General features: G+C 46.5%; 1 protein-coding gene across 1 annotated transcript in view; it reads right to left on the bottom strand.

Annotated features, from left to right (window-relative positions):
* OTUD7A (OTU deubiquitinase 7A) overlaps nt 1–15,132 on the bottom strand; it is a 148,970-nt gene that overhangs the window by 61,834 nt on the left and 72,004 nt on the right. The window contains exon 4 of the mRNA XM_055417999.2: nt 9,907–10,125. Within this exon, the coding sequence (XP_055273974.2) occupies nt 9,907–10,125 (219 nt within the window). The remainder of the gene's footprint in view (nt 1–9,906; nt 10,126–15,132) is intronic.

Raw genomic sequence — 15,132 nt, forward strand, 5'->3', positions numbered from 1 at the left:
ACTTCGCATTCCAGGATGTCTGGCTCTAGTGAGTGACCACACCATCGTGATTATCTGGGTCGAGAAGATCTTTTTTGTGTAGTTCTTCTGTGTATTCTCGCCACCTCTTCTTATTGTCTTATGCTTCTGTTAGGTCCATACCATTTCTGTCCTTTATTGTGCCTATTTTTGCATGAAATGTTCCCTTGGTATCTCTAATTTTCTTCAAGAGATCTCTAGTCTTTCCCATTCAATTGTTTTCCTCTATTTCTTTGCATTGATCACTGAGGAAGGCTTTCTTATCTCTCCTTGCTATTCTTTGGAATTCTGCATTCAAATGGGTATATCTTTCCTTTTCTCCTTTGCCTTTGGCTTCTCTTCTTTTCATAGCTATTTGTAAGGCCTCCTCAGACAACCATTTTGCCTCTTTGCATTTGTTTTTCTTGGGGATGGTCTTGATCACTGCCTCCTGTACAATGTCACGAATTTCTGTCCATAGATCTTCAGGCATTCTGTCTATCAGATCTAATCCCGTGAATCTATTTATCACTTCCACTGTATAAACATAAAGGATTTGATTTAGGTCATACCGGAATGGTCTAGTTGTTTTCCCAGTTTCTTCAATTTCAGTCTGAATTTGGCAATAAGGAGTTCATGATCTGAGCCACAGTCAGCTCCAGGTCTTGTTTTTGCTGACTGTATAGAGCTTCTCCATCTTTGGCTGCAAAGAATATAATCAATCTGATTTTGGTGTTGACCATCTGGTGATGTCCATGTGTAGAGTCTTCTCTTGTGTTGTTGGAAGAGGGTGTTTGCTATGACCAGTGCATTCTCTTGGTAAAACTCTATTAGCCTTTGCCCTGCTTCAATCCGTACTCCTAGGCCAAATTTGCCCATTACTCCAGGTATTTCTTGACTTCCTGCTTTTGCATTCCATTCCCCTATGATGAAAATGACATCTTTTTTGGGTGTTAGTTCTAGAAGGTCTTGTAGGTCTTCATAGAACTGTTCAGCTTCTTCAGCGTTACTGGTCAGGGCACAGACTTGGGTTACTGTGATATTGAATGGTTTGCCTTGGAAACAAACAGAGATCATTCTGTTGTTTTTGAGATTGCATCCAAGTACTGCATTTCGGACTCTTCTGTTGATTATGACGGCTACTCCATTTTTTCTAAGGGATTCCTGCCCACAATAGCAGATATAATGGTCATCTGAGTTAAACTCACCCATTCCAGTCCATTTTAGTTCACTGAGTCCTAAAATGTCATGTTCACTCTTGCCATCTCCTGTTTGACCACTTTCAATTTGCCTTGATTCATGGACCTAACATTCCAGGTTCCCATGCAATATTGCTCTTTACAGCATTGGACTTTACTTCTATCACCAGTCACATACACAACTGGGGGTTGTTTTTGCTTTGGCTCCATCTCTTCATTCTTTCTGGAGTTATTTCTCCACTGATCTCTAGTAGCATCCTGGGTACCTACTGACCTGGGGAGTTCATCTCTCAGTGTCCTATCTTTTTGCCTTTTTATACTGTTCATGGAGAGTGAAAAGGTTGGCTTGAAGCTCAACATTAAGAAAACAAAGATCATGGCATCTGGTCCCATCACTTCATGGGAAATAGATGGGGAAACAGTGGAAACAGTGTCAGACTTTATTTTTGGGGGCTCCAAAATTACTGCGGATGTTGATTGCAGCCATGAAATTAAAAGACGCTTACTCCTTGGAAGGAAAGTTATGACCAACCTAGATAGTATATTAAAAAGCAGAGATATTACTTTGCCAACCAAGGTCCGTCTAGTCAAGGCAATGGTTTTTCCAGTGGTCATGTATGGATGTGAGAGTTGGACTGTGAAGAAAGTTGATTGTCAAAGAATTGATGCTTTTGAACTGTGGTGTTGGAGAAGACTCTTGAGAGTCCCTTGGACTGCAAGGAGATCCAACCAGTCCATTCTAAAGGAGATCAGTCCTGGGTGTTCATTGGATGGACTGATGCTAAAGCTGAAACTCCAGTACTTTGGCCACCTCATGCGATGAGGTGACTCACTGGAAAAGACTCTGATGCTGGGAAAGATTGGGGGCGGGAGGAGAAGGGGACGACATAGAATGAGATGGCTGGATGGCATCACCGACTTGATGGACACGAGTTTGAGTGAACTCCGGGAGCTGGTGATGGACAGGGAGGACTGGTGTGCTGTGATTCATGGGGTCGCAAAGAGTCGGACAGGACTGAGTGACTGAACTGAACTGACTGATGGGGTTCTCAAGGCAACAGTACTGAAGTAGTTTGCCATTCCCTTCTCCAGTGGACCACGTTTTGTCAGAACTCTCTACCATGACCTGTCTATCTTGGGCGGCCCTATAGGGCATGGCTGATAGTTTCACTGAATTAAACAAGGCTGTGGTCCATTTGATCAGATTGGTTAGTTTTCTGTGATTATGGTTTTCATTCTGTCTGCCCTCTGATGGAGAAGGATAAGAGGCTTATGGAAGCTTCCTGATGGGAGAGAAGACTGAGGGGGAAACTGGGTCTTATTTTGATGGGTGGGGCCATGCTCAATAAATCTTTAACCCAATTTTCTGTTGAAGGGTGGGGCTTTGTTCCCTCCTTGTTATTTGACCTGAGGCCAAACTATGGTGGAGTTAATGAAGATAATGGGGACCTCCTCCAAAAGGTCCCATGCATGCATTGCTACACTCAGTGCCCCCAACCCTGCAGCAGGCCACGGCTGACCCACGCATTTGCCGGAGACCCCTGGACACTCATGAGCAAGTCTGGGTCAGTCTCTCGTGGGGTCACTGCTCCTTTCTCCTGGGTCCTGGTGCACACCAGATTCTGTTTAGTGCCCTCCAAGAGCCTGTCCCCATCCTGTGTAAGTTCTGGCGGCTCTACGGTGGGGTTAATGGTGACCTCCTCCAAGAGGGCTTATGCCATAGCCAGGTCTGCTGCACCCAGAGCCCCTGCCCCTGCGGCAGGCCCCTGCTGACCCGCACCTCCACAGGAGATGCTCAAACACTGTTCTGTCTCAGTCTCTGTGGGGCCCCTGGGTCCTGGTGCGCACAAGGTTTGTTTGAGCCCTCTGAGTGTCTCTGGAGGATGTGGGGTTTGATTCTAAACACAATTTCGCCACTCCTACCATCTTGCTGGGGCTTATTCTTTGCCCTTGGACATGGGATATCTCCTCAAAGTTGCTCTAGGGCTGCAAAGTCACGGCTCCAGTGCCAAGCAGCCGCAGCTCATATGCATACTTTAAAATACCCAAAAGTCTGAAATAACCCAATTGTTACGGATTGAATGTTTGTGTTCCCCCTTCATATGCTGAAGCTCTAACCCTGGCATGGCTATGTTTGGAGTTGGGACTTGTAAGGAAGTAATTAATGTTAAATGAGGTCAGTAGCGTGGGGCCCTAATCTGATAGGAACAATGTCCTTGCAAGAGACACCACAGACCTTATTCTGCCTCCTTCTCTCCCCTGAAGGTCTTTTACAGGAAAGACCACATGAAGAGAACAAAAAGATTTAACTCAACTTAAGATTTAAGTACAACTTAACTTCTGATTTAAGTTGGGTCCCAGAGGTAAAGACTCTTACCCAGTTGAAAGCATCCCTGAGGCTGTGAGTCAGCGCTGACCACCCTGGAGGATCACCCAGCTATGGTAAATGCCAGTACCTTACAGCCTCTGGAGAACCAAACATGGCCCAGTGCTATTCTAATGTCTCCAGCTGTATCCAGAATGGGATGCCCAAGATTAAGGGTTCTTCGCAGGAGCAACACGATTGAGAATACGGCTCAAAGTTTCTATTCCAAGCTCTGACAGCGTGATAGTTCACGTCTCCCCACACAATGACTTCATTTAAGAACAGGCCAAAAAACCATGGGAACTAGTACTGTGAATGTTAAGAAACAAAAATGAAATCTTGAGCTTCTACAAAGAAGAAAATCAGACGAACATCACCAATATAAGGCTGTGGTATTACATACAGGTGAGGGGCTATTACTCACTTACTCTGTCTTTTCTAAGTAACTTTTTTGGGCTTTGTAACAGATGGTTGTTGTTGTTTAGTCTTTAAGCTGTGTTTGATGCTTTTGCTACTCCCTGGATTATAGCCCACCAGGCTCCTCTGTCCATGGGATTTCCCAGGCAAGAACACTGGAGTGGGTTGCTATTTCTTTCTCCAGGGGATCTTCCTGACCCAGGGATCAAACCCAAGACTCCTGCATTGCAGGTAGGTTCTTTACCACTGAGCCACTGGGGAAGCCCACAACAGATGGTTCAGTTCAGTTCAGTCGCTCAGTTGCATTCGACTCTTCACAACCCCATTGACCACAGCACGCCAGGCCTCCCTGTTCATCACCAACTCCCGGAGTCTACTCAAACTCATCTCCTTTGAGTCGGTGATGCCATCCAACCATCTCATCCTCTGTTGTCCCCTTTTCCTCCTGCCTTCAATCTTTCCCAGTGTCAGGGTCTTTTCAGATGAATCAGCTCTTTGCATCAGGTGGCCAAAGTATTGGAGTTTCAGCTTCAACATCAGTCCTTCCAATGAACACCTGGGTCTGATCTCCTTTAGGATGGACTGGCTGGATCTCCTTGCTGTTCAAGGGACTCTCAAGAGTCTTCTCCAATACCACAGTTCAAAAGCGTCAATTCTTCAGTACTCAGCCTTCTTTACAGTCCAACTCTCACATCCATACATGACTACTGGAAAAACCATAAGCTTGACGAGATGGACTTTTGTTGGTAAAGTAATGTCTCTACTTTTTAATATGCTGTCTAGGTTGGTCATAACCTTCCTTCCAAGGAGTAAGCGTCTTTTGATTTTATGGCTACAGTTACCAACTGCAGTGATTTTGGAGCCCCAAAAAAGTCAGTCACTGTTTCCCCATCTATTTGCCATGAAATGACGGGACTGGATGCCATGATCTTAGTTTTTTGACTACTGAGCTTGAAGTCAACTTTTTCACTCTCCTCTTTCACTTTCATCAAGAGGCTCTTTAGTTCGTCTTCACTTTCTGCCAGAAGGGTGGTGTCATCTGCATATCTGAGGTTAATGATATTTCTCCCAGCAATCTTGATTCCAGCTTGTGCTTCCTCCAGCTCAGCATTTCTCATGATGTACTCTGCATATAAGTTACAGTGGAAGTGAGAAATAGATTTAAGGGACTAGATCTGATAGAGTGCCTGATGAACAGATGGTTACCACAGTTTAAAATAAGATGTCATTTTGCTTGTTACCCATGAAAACACTTGGATGAACGAAAACATAACGAGACAATTTCTATGAGAAAGGAGAGTTCATTCTTGCCCTGTGATTCTTTTTAATATCGCGGCCCTTCTGCAGCCACCACATCCACCTTGGGCCATTGAATCACTTTCTCTGGGCATCACTGTGCTCTGCAAATGCTTCTGAAATTTCCTCCAAGGGGACTGTGAGGATTCGCTCCTGTTCTGTCTCCCTTACGTTTCACCCATGCTCCAGACTTCCTCATCCAGCTGGTACCCAACAGTGCACAGGGCTGTTAGGGGTGCTGTGGGAGGTCCCTATGATGAGTGCATCCCCTCCCTTGGATTCATCCCACACTAACTCCCACATCTGCTTCTTTAGCTCTGACTGCTCCTGAACTCCAGACCCACATGTTCAGCTGGAGGGCACCTTTCCAAATCTCAACAGGATTTGAGACTCTGCTTCTACGTTACCCCCAAACCCTCTTCCAGGGGTCTGTGTTTTCACATGGCACCACCATCTACCCACCATCAAGCAGGGTCATGTTTGACTCTTCTCTTTCTGCTACTGCCCCATCCAATCCATCAGTGAGACCTGTAGGACGTTCCTCAAAACAGATCCTGGTTCACACTGAGCTACTTCCTGCCACCTCCACTGCTACCCCCAAGGCTCTGGGCTATCTGCTGCTCTTCCTGCTCCGTTTCCCTCTGCAGAGTCCACTCTCAAAAGAACAGCCAGGACAAGTCAGTGTGAATACAAACATGTCACCACCCCTTCTTAAAGCCCTCCTGGGGCTGCACAACCTCCCTACAGTTAACCCTGAGGCTCAGGAGTGCTCCCTGGCAACTGACTACCATTCTATCACCTTCCTTTCCAACCTCTCCAGCCTTCATTCCATCTGCTCCCATATTCTACCTTCCTTAAATGAGCCAAGGCTTTGAGTGTCTCCCATGGCTCATTCCTCCTTGCCCTCAAGAACCCTGCCTTGGGCTCCCTCCCTTTACCTCGGAGTGCCTACCGCATGGTCTTGTGCCATATTGATGGTCTGCTTTATTATCTTTCTTCCCCACTAGAACTTCATCTCCATGAGGGCAACAACTTCACCTCCATGGTTCATAATGATGGGATTTCCAGCGCCTGGACGGGGTGTCTGTGGGACTGCAATTCAGGCTTGCTGTGGGTGCAGTTTTGGCAGCTGTCTTATCTCCTACATTAAGATGGAAGGAAGTGAGGCTCCAGCTGACCTGGCAGGGCTAGGCTGACTCACGAGGCCTTCAAAAACCTGCACATGTTAGAACTTCTCTGTCAGATTCACTCTGATCCAACTCTCCTCCTGTGGAGACAGACTCAACACTACAACTCAGAGATGTCCCCACTTTTTCTGACGTCTAGACCTCAGTGTCCCGTGTGTCTAGTCACCGTGTGCAGTGACACAGACATGCCTCTGCCTTGGGACCCACATACTTGCTGGAGCATCATGCCATCTCATTCCATTCAGGGGCGTCCGAAAGGGGCAGGGGGGCAGACGTAACTTTCCAATCCGGAGACTCATGATCTCTGAGTCTTCTTAAGTGTGAACTCAGCAGGATAACCCGGTTGAGAGATGAATACTTCCTTGAATACTCAGGCTAAATGAAGAACGTGAGGCATCTTCTTTCCTCTCTCAGGGGGTCAGTGGCTTTATGTCATTTTGCTTGTTACCCACGAAAACACTTGGATGAAGGAAAACATAACGAGACAATTTCCATGAGAAAGGCGAGTTCATTCTTGCCCTGTGATTCTCTTTAATATCACGGCCCTCCTGTCGTCCCCGCCTATCATGGGGCCGGAGTGGGTCATGTCTTCCGGGGTTTTAAGGCCTGCAGAGAATGGCACTCCCTCTCCTGTGGGTTCTGTGGGAGGTGAAGCTTCACCACTCGATACAGAGGCTCCTCAAACAGGGAGGGCTGCCTATGGGCCTTGGGGAGCTGCGGGGCCACTCTAGACGCCTGCTCTGTGCTGGGCTCAGAGGGAATGGAGCTAGAGTATGGGCCTGGATCACATGAGCCCCAGGGAGGGAGAAAAGTCCCCCACCCTGAGGCCTTGAGACAGAGTTTATATTTCCTTCCAAACACAACTTGTATTATGTCTTGAACAAGTAGATTTTTTTCACTAAACTTTTTTTGACATCTGTATTTCCATCTCCTATAAACCCAGTAAATAATACTGCTTATCAATGGTTCATTCACGGTGATCTGAACACAAATTACTGGACAAGGGAACTGATACGCTATATGTGGCCATGTCGAGCAGCTTTCTCCCCAATCTTCCTCAGTGGAGTTCTGTTTGCCCCATGGAGAGTGACAGCAGGGCCCGAGGGACACAGCCTAGGCCACCTCCCAGCACCCCAGCTCCTCACCCAGCCGAGGTGGGGGGCTGGGTGGGGCTCCTGGGCCTCAGCCAGATTCCCACCAGGATCCAGGCACAGAAAAGGCCTGAAGGATGATAGGTCTACAGCTTAAAGAGAAGTACAGAGAAGTCGATGGATGGCAGGCAGGGGGTCAGAGAGGAATGCACATTTGTTCTACCCTCCACTACTTCCAGTCCTCATCTCCCTGTTCTCGGCAGAACCTTGATGTTCAGACTCTCTCTGCTCGGGATCGTGGTCCTGAAGGCTGGGGCACTGGCCAGCCTCCAAAGGCCTCCTTCAGTACTGATGGGGTGCTGTCTGCAGCCCCTGAAAATCAAAAGAGTGAGTCACAGAACACACATGCCATGTGCTAAGCTGGCTGCTTCCGTGACACCAACAAGGGTGTTGGTAGGTTGACACTGACAGATTAATGGGAGAACAAGCAACTCCCCAGGAGCCATTTGAAGGAGCAGAGGCTCAAGGTTTTCAAAGGCAGGAGAGGCTGAAGAAAAAGGTAGTGAAAGGAGGCATGCACATGCACCCAGGTCAGAGGAAAGCCCAAAATGCAAAGCAAGCCAGCTGACTCGTCATTGGAGAGTGAACATTTGCAGAGAGTCAAACAGTGCCTCTTTAAAAATGCTGGTTTGGAAGGTAAAATGTGAGTAAAAATTAATATGTGATCCATGGGAAAAAAATAACAGAAAAGATCTTCCAAAAGAGCAAAAGCTCTTGCTGAGCATGATAAGGCTGGAGGAGAAGGCTGGTATGGTGGACTCCGTGCCCTTTACCAGGACCAGGGCTTTAAACGAGGCATCAATTATCAGTGTCACTGACCATGCTTGAGGCTGACCTTCGTCAAGCGCTTGGCTACCATGGCCTTCAAGAGAAATTAGTTCATGATTTTTTTCCTTCGTAACCTATACCAATTTTCCCTTCTCTGTGAACAGTGAATATTAGGTTTAAACTATCTCATAGAGGCACCTTTAAAAGAGCCAGCCTCTAGAGGGAGGGCTTTAGTGTTAGCTGTTCAGTCGTGTCCGACTCTTTGCGACCCCACGGACTGTAGCCTTACATGGACTATAGCCTTCTAGGCTCCTCTGTCCACGGAATTCTCTAGGCAAGAATACTGCAGTGGGTTGCCATTTCCTCTTCCAGAGGACCTTCCCCACTCAGGGACTGAACTCAGGTCTCCCGCACTGTGGGTGTATTGTTTACCATCTGAGATACCGTGGCTAACCCAGAGAGAAGACCTGGAGGTAAGACAGAACCAGGTGTGGCGGCTGGTCTCTGAGCTGCTCTTGGCAGCTGTGCAGCAGTGGAGAAAATAGTCACAGCATCAGGTCCAACACAGTTATCGGGAATGTGGATCCTGTTATTGAGCCAAATACCCCGACGGTGAGGCTTCCAAGTCCTGGGCTGAGACCTGGCTGCCAGCCTACCCAGCACAAGTAAGGCCCCACTCACCACCAGCCCTTCTTCATCTTTGGGGATTTAGTGGCCCCACGGAGGATGCACAGGGGCCTGAGAAAGGCACAGGATCCTCTACATGCATGTCTGAGAAGCCCCGAACATGTGACTTCGCAAAGATTTATAGTGCAAATGACCATGAGTGAGACAGAGGCTACCTGTCTCAGAAAGAACCAAGGTCTGTTTCAGAATTTGTTTGAAACTGGTTAGTTTATTCCTAGGAATTCCAAAGAAGACAAGTTTGGTTTACTCCCTGAATCTTGTCCTCATTGGGATGTCAGAGAAACATTACGGAGAGCAGGAAACCAAAGTCAGGTTGTATGCTTCCTTAACCTGGAGCTGGGGGTGCAGATGTGGGTTGGGGGAGGGCAGGAACAGTTCCACAGGGCACCGTGCTGTCTAATGCTCAACCTCACCAGGCCAGCATCCATCCTTTTCAGGTCTCTGAAGAGGGGAAAACTGAGGGTGAAAGAGGTCATGAACTTGCCTGTGTCCACAGGAAGTGCCAGGGTCTCCTATTTCTCTCCAAGCACTGGGTCTCTTGTTCAGGACCCAATAGGGCCGTAGTGGTTGGATGGGAAAGGAGAGAAGTTAAGGCAAAGCAGCTTGGGGTTCTCTTTGGGGGGACCTGACCTGGCCAGGCTGGATTAGGAACAAAGAGAACTCTCAGGAGATCTGAGCAGCGCGAGTTCCTCACCCCACACCACTGGTGCCAGGCGAGGGCCGGGCAGGGCCTGCAGGCACTCAAGTAGACACAGCGTGGAGCTGCACCGCACATCCCTCTTGCCCCCGTCCCCCGCCCCTCCCCCCGACCAGGGGGGCCTGAATCGGGGGGGACTCACCCGCCTGCTCCAGGGCCACCATGGTCGCCTGTTCGATCAAGTCCCGTTCCACGAAGCTCCGGAAGTCCTCGCTGTACACACTCAGGTCCGGAAGCTGGAACGTGTAGATGGGCATCTCCAGTGGGAACTGCTCGCTGCTGCACTCGCTTGCCACGTGGGACCGCGCCAAGGACACGATGGCCGAGCTGGCGTGGGAGATCCCCCGCGAGAGCCGCTTCTCTGCGTGGGGGGAGGTGAGGGGGGCTGAGTGAGGGGGGCTCTGTGGGTGTGCACACTAGCCCACACGTCACATCCCACATGTGCACACACGAGCACACAGGATGCATATGCACAAGTAAACATACACGGCGCACTCTTGCAGCACACATGGACACATGTGCCTATGTACACACTCGCCACACACGCAGAGGCACACCCATGGACACCTGCACACCCATTACTCCCCCTCTCCAGCCTTGCCAGCCTCCCAGTGTTCTCAGCAGGCCTCCTTCATGCTGGGTTAACATCACCATCACTTGGCACACGGCACTTAGTCATGAAACCTCTTAGAAGGAGGCAAAGGGCAAGACCACCACACAAATATTCCTCAACACCTGTAAAGATCATCAGCCTTGCTTCCTGGGTCTTAAGTTACGTGGAACTCAGTTCAGCAGAGCTCTCCAGGCACGTTTTTACATTTTTAAAGTGAGAAGCAATCCATTGGTTTCCTCCACAGTGCCTTGGATTTTAAGATAGGTCACCTCTACTAAAGTTACTCTTATAAACACACCCTGCAGGAAGATATTAAGCCATCACATGCTTCTATTCTGTCTGGATTTTCTGTTGTCATGGCAATCTTAAAATTGTTTATTTTGTTGAGGCTTTCCAGCAAGGGATGAGAAATGCATTGTAGAATTTCTCTAAAATACAACAGTTACTTTATTAGGAGGTCGATCATCTGATTTAAATGGCATCATCAAGAAATAATATTTAAAAAAACATACTTATTTTTTTAAAGCCCTGTGCTTAATAGCTAAAGAATTCTTAAATGTGTGATATTAGGAATAAGTTTTCAGTTTTACAATCAATATTTGTAATGATGAAGAATTCTTTTAGCAAGGGACTAGTCCTCTTTTAATTTTGCCCAGAAAACAAAATTCAGACTGGCATTTCAATGAATATTTTCTAATACCTGTGGGAGACTCATTAGTATGTGTGACCACTTAAGTTGAATGGATTTCCACTCACATTAGCCTGCTCATCGGTCAGGTTCTGGGCTCTGCTGATGCCTCTCTGAGCCGTGCTTCTGCCTCTGCTGTGCTGGCAGGAAGCCCATGCCCATGCCTTCATCAAGAAGGGAAGCTCTATTCCCCCACATGCAAGAGAAGTTGACAGCACTGCCATTAAAGTAATTTTTGCTAAAGCAGATGAAAAACAAGAGGCCTTTGACTCTGGTATAAGTTAATTTTAAGCTCAAATTTAATTCTCAGAGGCCTCATATATTTGCATGGTAAGTCTCAGAGACAGAGTATTTCAAAACAATAGTTCTGATTCACCTTCAATTTCATTCTGAGATGAATTCAAGATGATGAAAGTTTGTTGTATTTTGAAGAAGGAGAAGAAGAGAGATCAGATCATACAGGCCACGAGGAAGAGGAGCCACGGAGCACACGGGCCACGAGGAAGAGGAGCCACGGAGCACACGGGCCGACTGGTTGTCCTGTGCCTGGTGCAGGTCTCCCCCTGCCCCTCACAGACCTTGCTGAGGTCACATCTCTTGCCGCCAGCTACCTTTCTGGAATCTGGGAAAATAGGAACTGCCCCATCCTTCAAGACCCAATAGTTTGCTTGAACACCCAAGGTAACAAGAACCCACGTTGCTCTCAGCAGAGGCAAGGTGTTGGGCAAGGTCATCCATACGTCTTCTTGGCTTATCAATCAGCACCTATTGCCAACTGACAAGGACCTTGGAAATGCTGTGACTCATAGTATAAATTGATGCTATTAAGCCACTCCAAATATTAATATTTGGAATCTGAGGGGAAAAGTCCTTTTGAACTAAAAGTGAATTATGTTACAAATCATATAACAAGAAACACATGCTCCGAATTCTAACTCCTTCCAACCACCACCTCCATGAATGCACATACATAATCACACAGACACACACACACTCACATCCACATACCCTTTTGGATTCTTTAAACATGAATTCATCAATTCTTCTTTTGGAAGTATAAATAAAATAAATAAAACAGGAATTACCACGTTCAAAGTTATGCCCCAGAGAAATACAAAGAGATTTTTAAAAAAATTCTGAGGGAATATACAGAATTTCCTGACCCTTGACAAAGCCAGTACAAGCACTTACGATTTAGTATAACAGAGGGAATTATACTCAATATCCTGTGATGAATCACAAAGGAAAAGAATGTAAAAAGAATGTATACATATGTATAACTGAATCACTTTGCTGTATAGCAGAAATTAACACATTATAAATCAACTATATTTCAACAATAATAATTTAAAGAATGAAATTTAAAAACCCACACAAACTAACAAAAAGCTATCTATGATTTAGGCCAGGGGATGTGTATTAACTCTGTTTTCTTATTTTCTGTATTCTGGAGGCTTTGGCATCTGGGGCCTCTCTGAATGGGGAGAGAATTTCCCTTCAGAATTATCCAATTCTTAGAGATACCAAAGGATTCACTCAGGACAAACCAATTCAGAGCCCCATACTCTGGATCACCTCCTCTATCTGGCTCACACAGCAGACCATGTCACTGCCCTAATCACCCCTGGGCCAGGTGCCAGACGACAAGAGATGGCCTCTATGCCAGCCAAGAGCTGCTGAAATTACTCATACCAGCCAATACTAAGTCTGTTTACCCTGCTTTGTCTTTCCCACAAAAACACAATACATGCTGCTGCCCTTGTTTTCCTCTGTCCCTTCTGCCTTCTGACCAACCCTGCACCATGTGACCCTAGAGGGTGTGTCATGCCTCCTGTTTCCAGGGAACTGTGAGCATAAGAACCTCTTCTAGGACAGTCGTGTCCTTATCTGCGTGTCTCATCGTATCTTATTAAAACAAGTCCTGGTTACATTTTAAAGCAGGCAGACAAAAATCTTCCGGAGCCAGGGATTGAACTCGGGTCTCCTGCACTGCAGGCGGACTCTACTGTCTGAGCCACCAGGGGAGCCAACTTTTCTAAAAGGGACAGATATAAATATTTTAGGCTTTGTGGACCATACAATTCTCAGTCACAACTACTCAACTCTGTCTTTACAGCATGAAAGCAGCCATCAACAGTGATTAAATAATGGGTTCCAATAAAACTTTACTGAAAAAACAGGCAGTGGCCAGATGTGGTTCTTGAGTTATTGTAGTTGATTTAGAATATGGGGGGCTTTATCTTCTATTTTAGGAGACTGTGATTTCAGGGAAAATTCAATTAAAGGATATATATAGATCTAATTCAGAAACTATAATTTCTACTTGTTAAAAATATAGGGCATCCTTGGTGGTCCAGTGGTTAAGAAGCCACCTTGCAATGCAGGAGATGCTGGTTTGATCCCTATTTTGGGAAGATTCCACATGCTTCAGGCCAACTAAGCTTGTGTGCCAAAACTAGTGAGCCCACAACTACTGAAGCCCACATGCCCTAGAGCCTGTGCTCTGCAACAAGAGAGGCTACCACAATGAGAAGCCTGCTCACCACAACTAGAGAAAGCCCACTCAGCAATGAAGACCCAGCACATCCAAAATTAGATAAATAAATAAAAATACATATGTTTGTTCACAAGGCTCAGTTAATGAAATTATGTTATGATGGACTTCTGTTTTTTTTTTCCTGATAAAAATAAGATAGTGGCGAGTATCCGTATAAGGCCCTGATTCTGCTAATCTGCCTGAAAACAGAGAGAAGGATCCTTCTAGCCCCTTCCCTGGGAGGATAAGATAATGGGTTAGATTGTTTGCTGCTCAGAAAGAGCAGGAACTGCCAAGTTGTCAGCTCTCTGGATTTCCACTGCATGAGAGATGAGGGAAGCTGTCCAGTGTGGTGTTGAAGGAGCACACAGTCACAGAAAGACTAAGCTAAATGATCAGAAGAGGTCAGATCTAAGGGCAGAATGAAGGAGAATTTAAGAACGGGATAACAATATGGCCAAGTCGGTGACCACACCTCAACACCCTCTTCCTAACCCACCCAGGAGGCCCACAGGAGTAGATGCATGGGAATGGGCTGGGTTCCACGGGTGAGGGCTGAGGGCAGGTGTTCAGGCTGTGCTTTTCCTCCCCCAGCTAGCCCTGTGGGGGTAAAGCCTAAACCATCGCCACCACAATGCAGGCCAGCCACTGCCATGGCCAAAGCCACTGGAGGAGCATCAGGGCAAATCTCGTGGAACTGGGCACCAACCACAGCAGGAACAGGTGGGCTGGCCCAAGCCTTCTTTCTTTTCTCCTACACTCCCTGAGCTGACAGTTACAACAGAAAGTGGAAGCTCCTGCAAATGAGTAATTTCTAGAACAGCGGAGCTGAGAGGTTCCCTAAGCAGTAAAGCCAACTGTGGCGAAGAGAGCCAGTAGAGAACATTTTGAGCCCACATTAAAGCATTCAGAGCTAGCCACTTTGAGTGTACTTCCCTCCATGCTCCCATTCAGAGGAACACAAAACAGAGCCCACACCTTTGTCCTTTCCCCCTGATACCACGAGCGAAGATGGCTTGTAACTGCAAGGTACTGTGTGTTCACAGGCAAAACTTAGGAAACATCTCAGCAGTGAGAACATGGTTATAGAAAGTTCACAAAGTACTTGGGCTGGAATGCATCAGGAGGATGAGGTTTTAAAATAAACCTAGGAGATATGTTCAAAGAGATGGACTATTACAATGTGAAATAATAAAAATAATGAGAAAGCGCAAATTTGGAATGAGAAATGCTGATCAACAGAATGGTTCATGTGAAGAATAAATTAAGATGTTAGAAGAGCAAGTCAAGGGAATCTCTTAGAAGACATGAAAATGAGATGCAAGGAGACAATGGAGGAGTGGAATGGTTTTAAAGGAAAATAATTTGGACCCAGATTGTTATTCCACCAAACAAAAATTTAAGTACATCATGTAAACATTCTTTAGGTTCTGATGGCCTTAGGAGACTGATCAGGGAAAATTTTTTTTAGAAAAGTCTTTGGAAAAGTATTCTTTTAGCAAAAGATAAATGTGAGTGAATAAAGAAGTTG

The sequence above is a fragment of the Moschus berezovskii genome, chromosome 21 (assembly GCF_049115385.1).
Source record: "Moschus berezovskii isolate FMDL1 chromosome 21, NW_MosBer_1.0, whole genome shotgun sequence".
Taxonomy (NCBI): Eukaryota; Metazoa; Chordata; class Mammalia; order Artiodactyla; family Moschidae; genus Moschus; species Moschus berezovskii.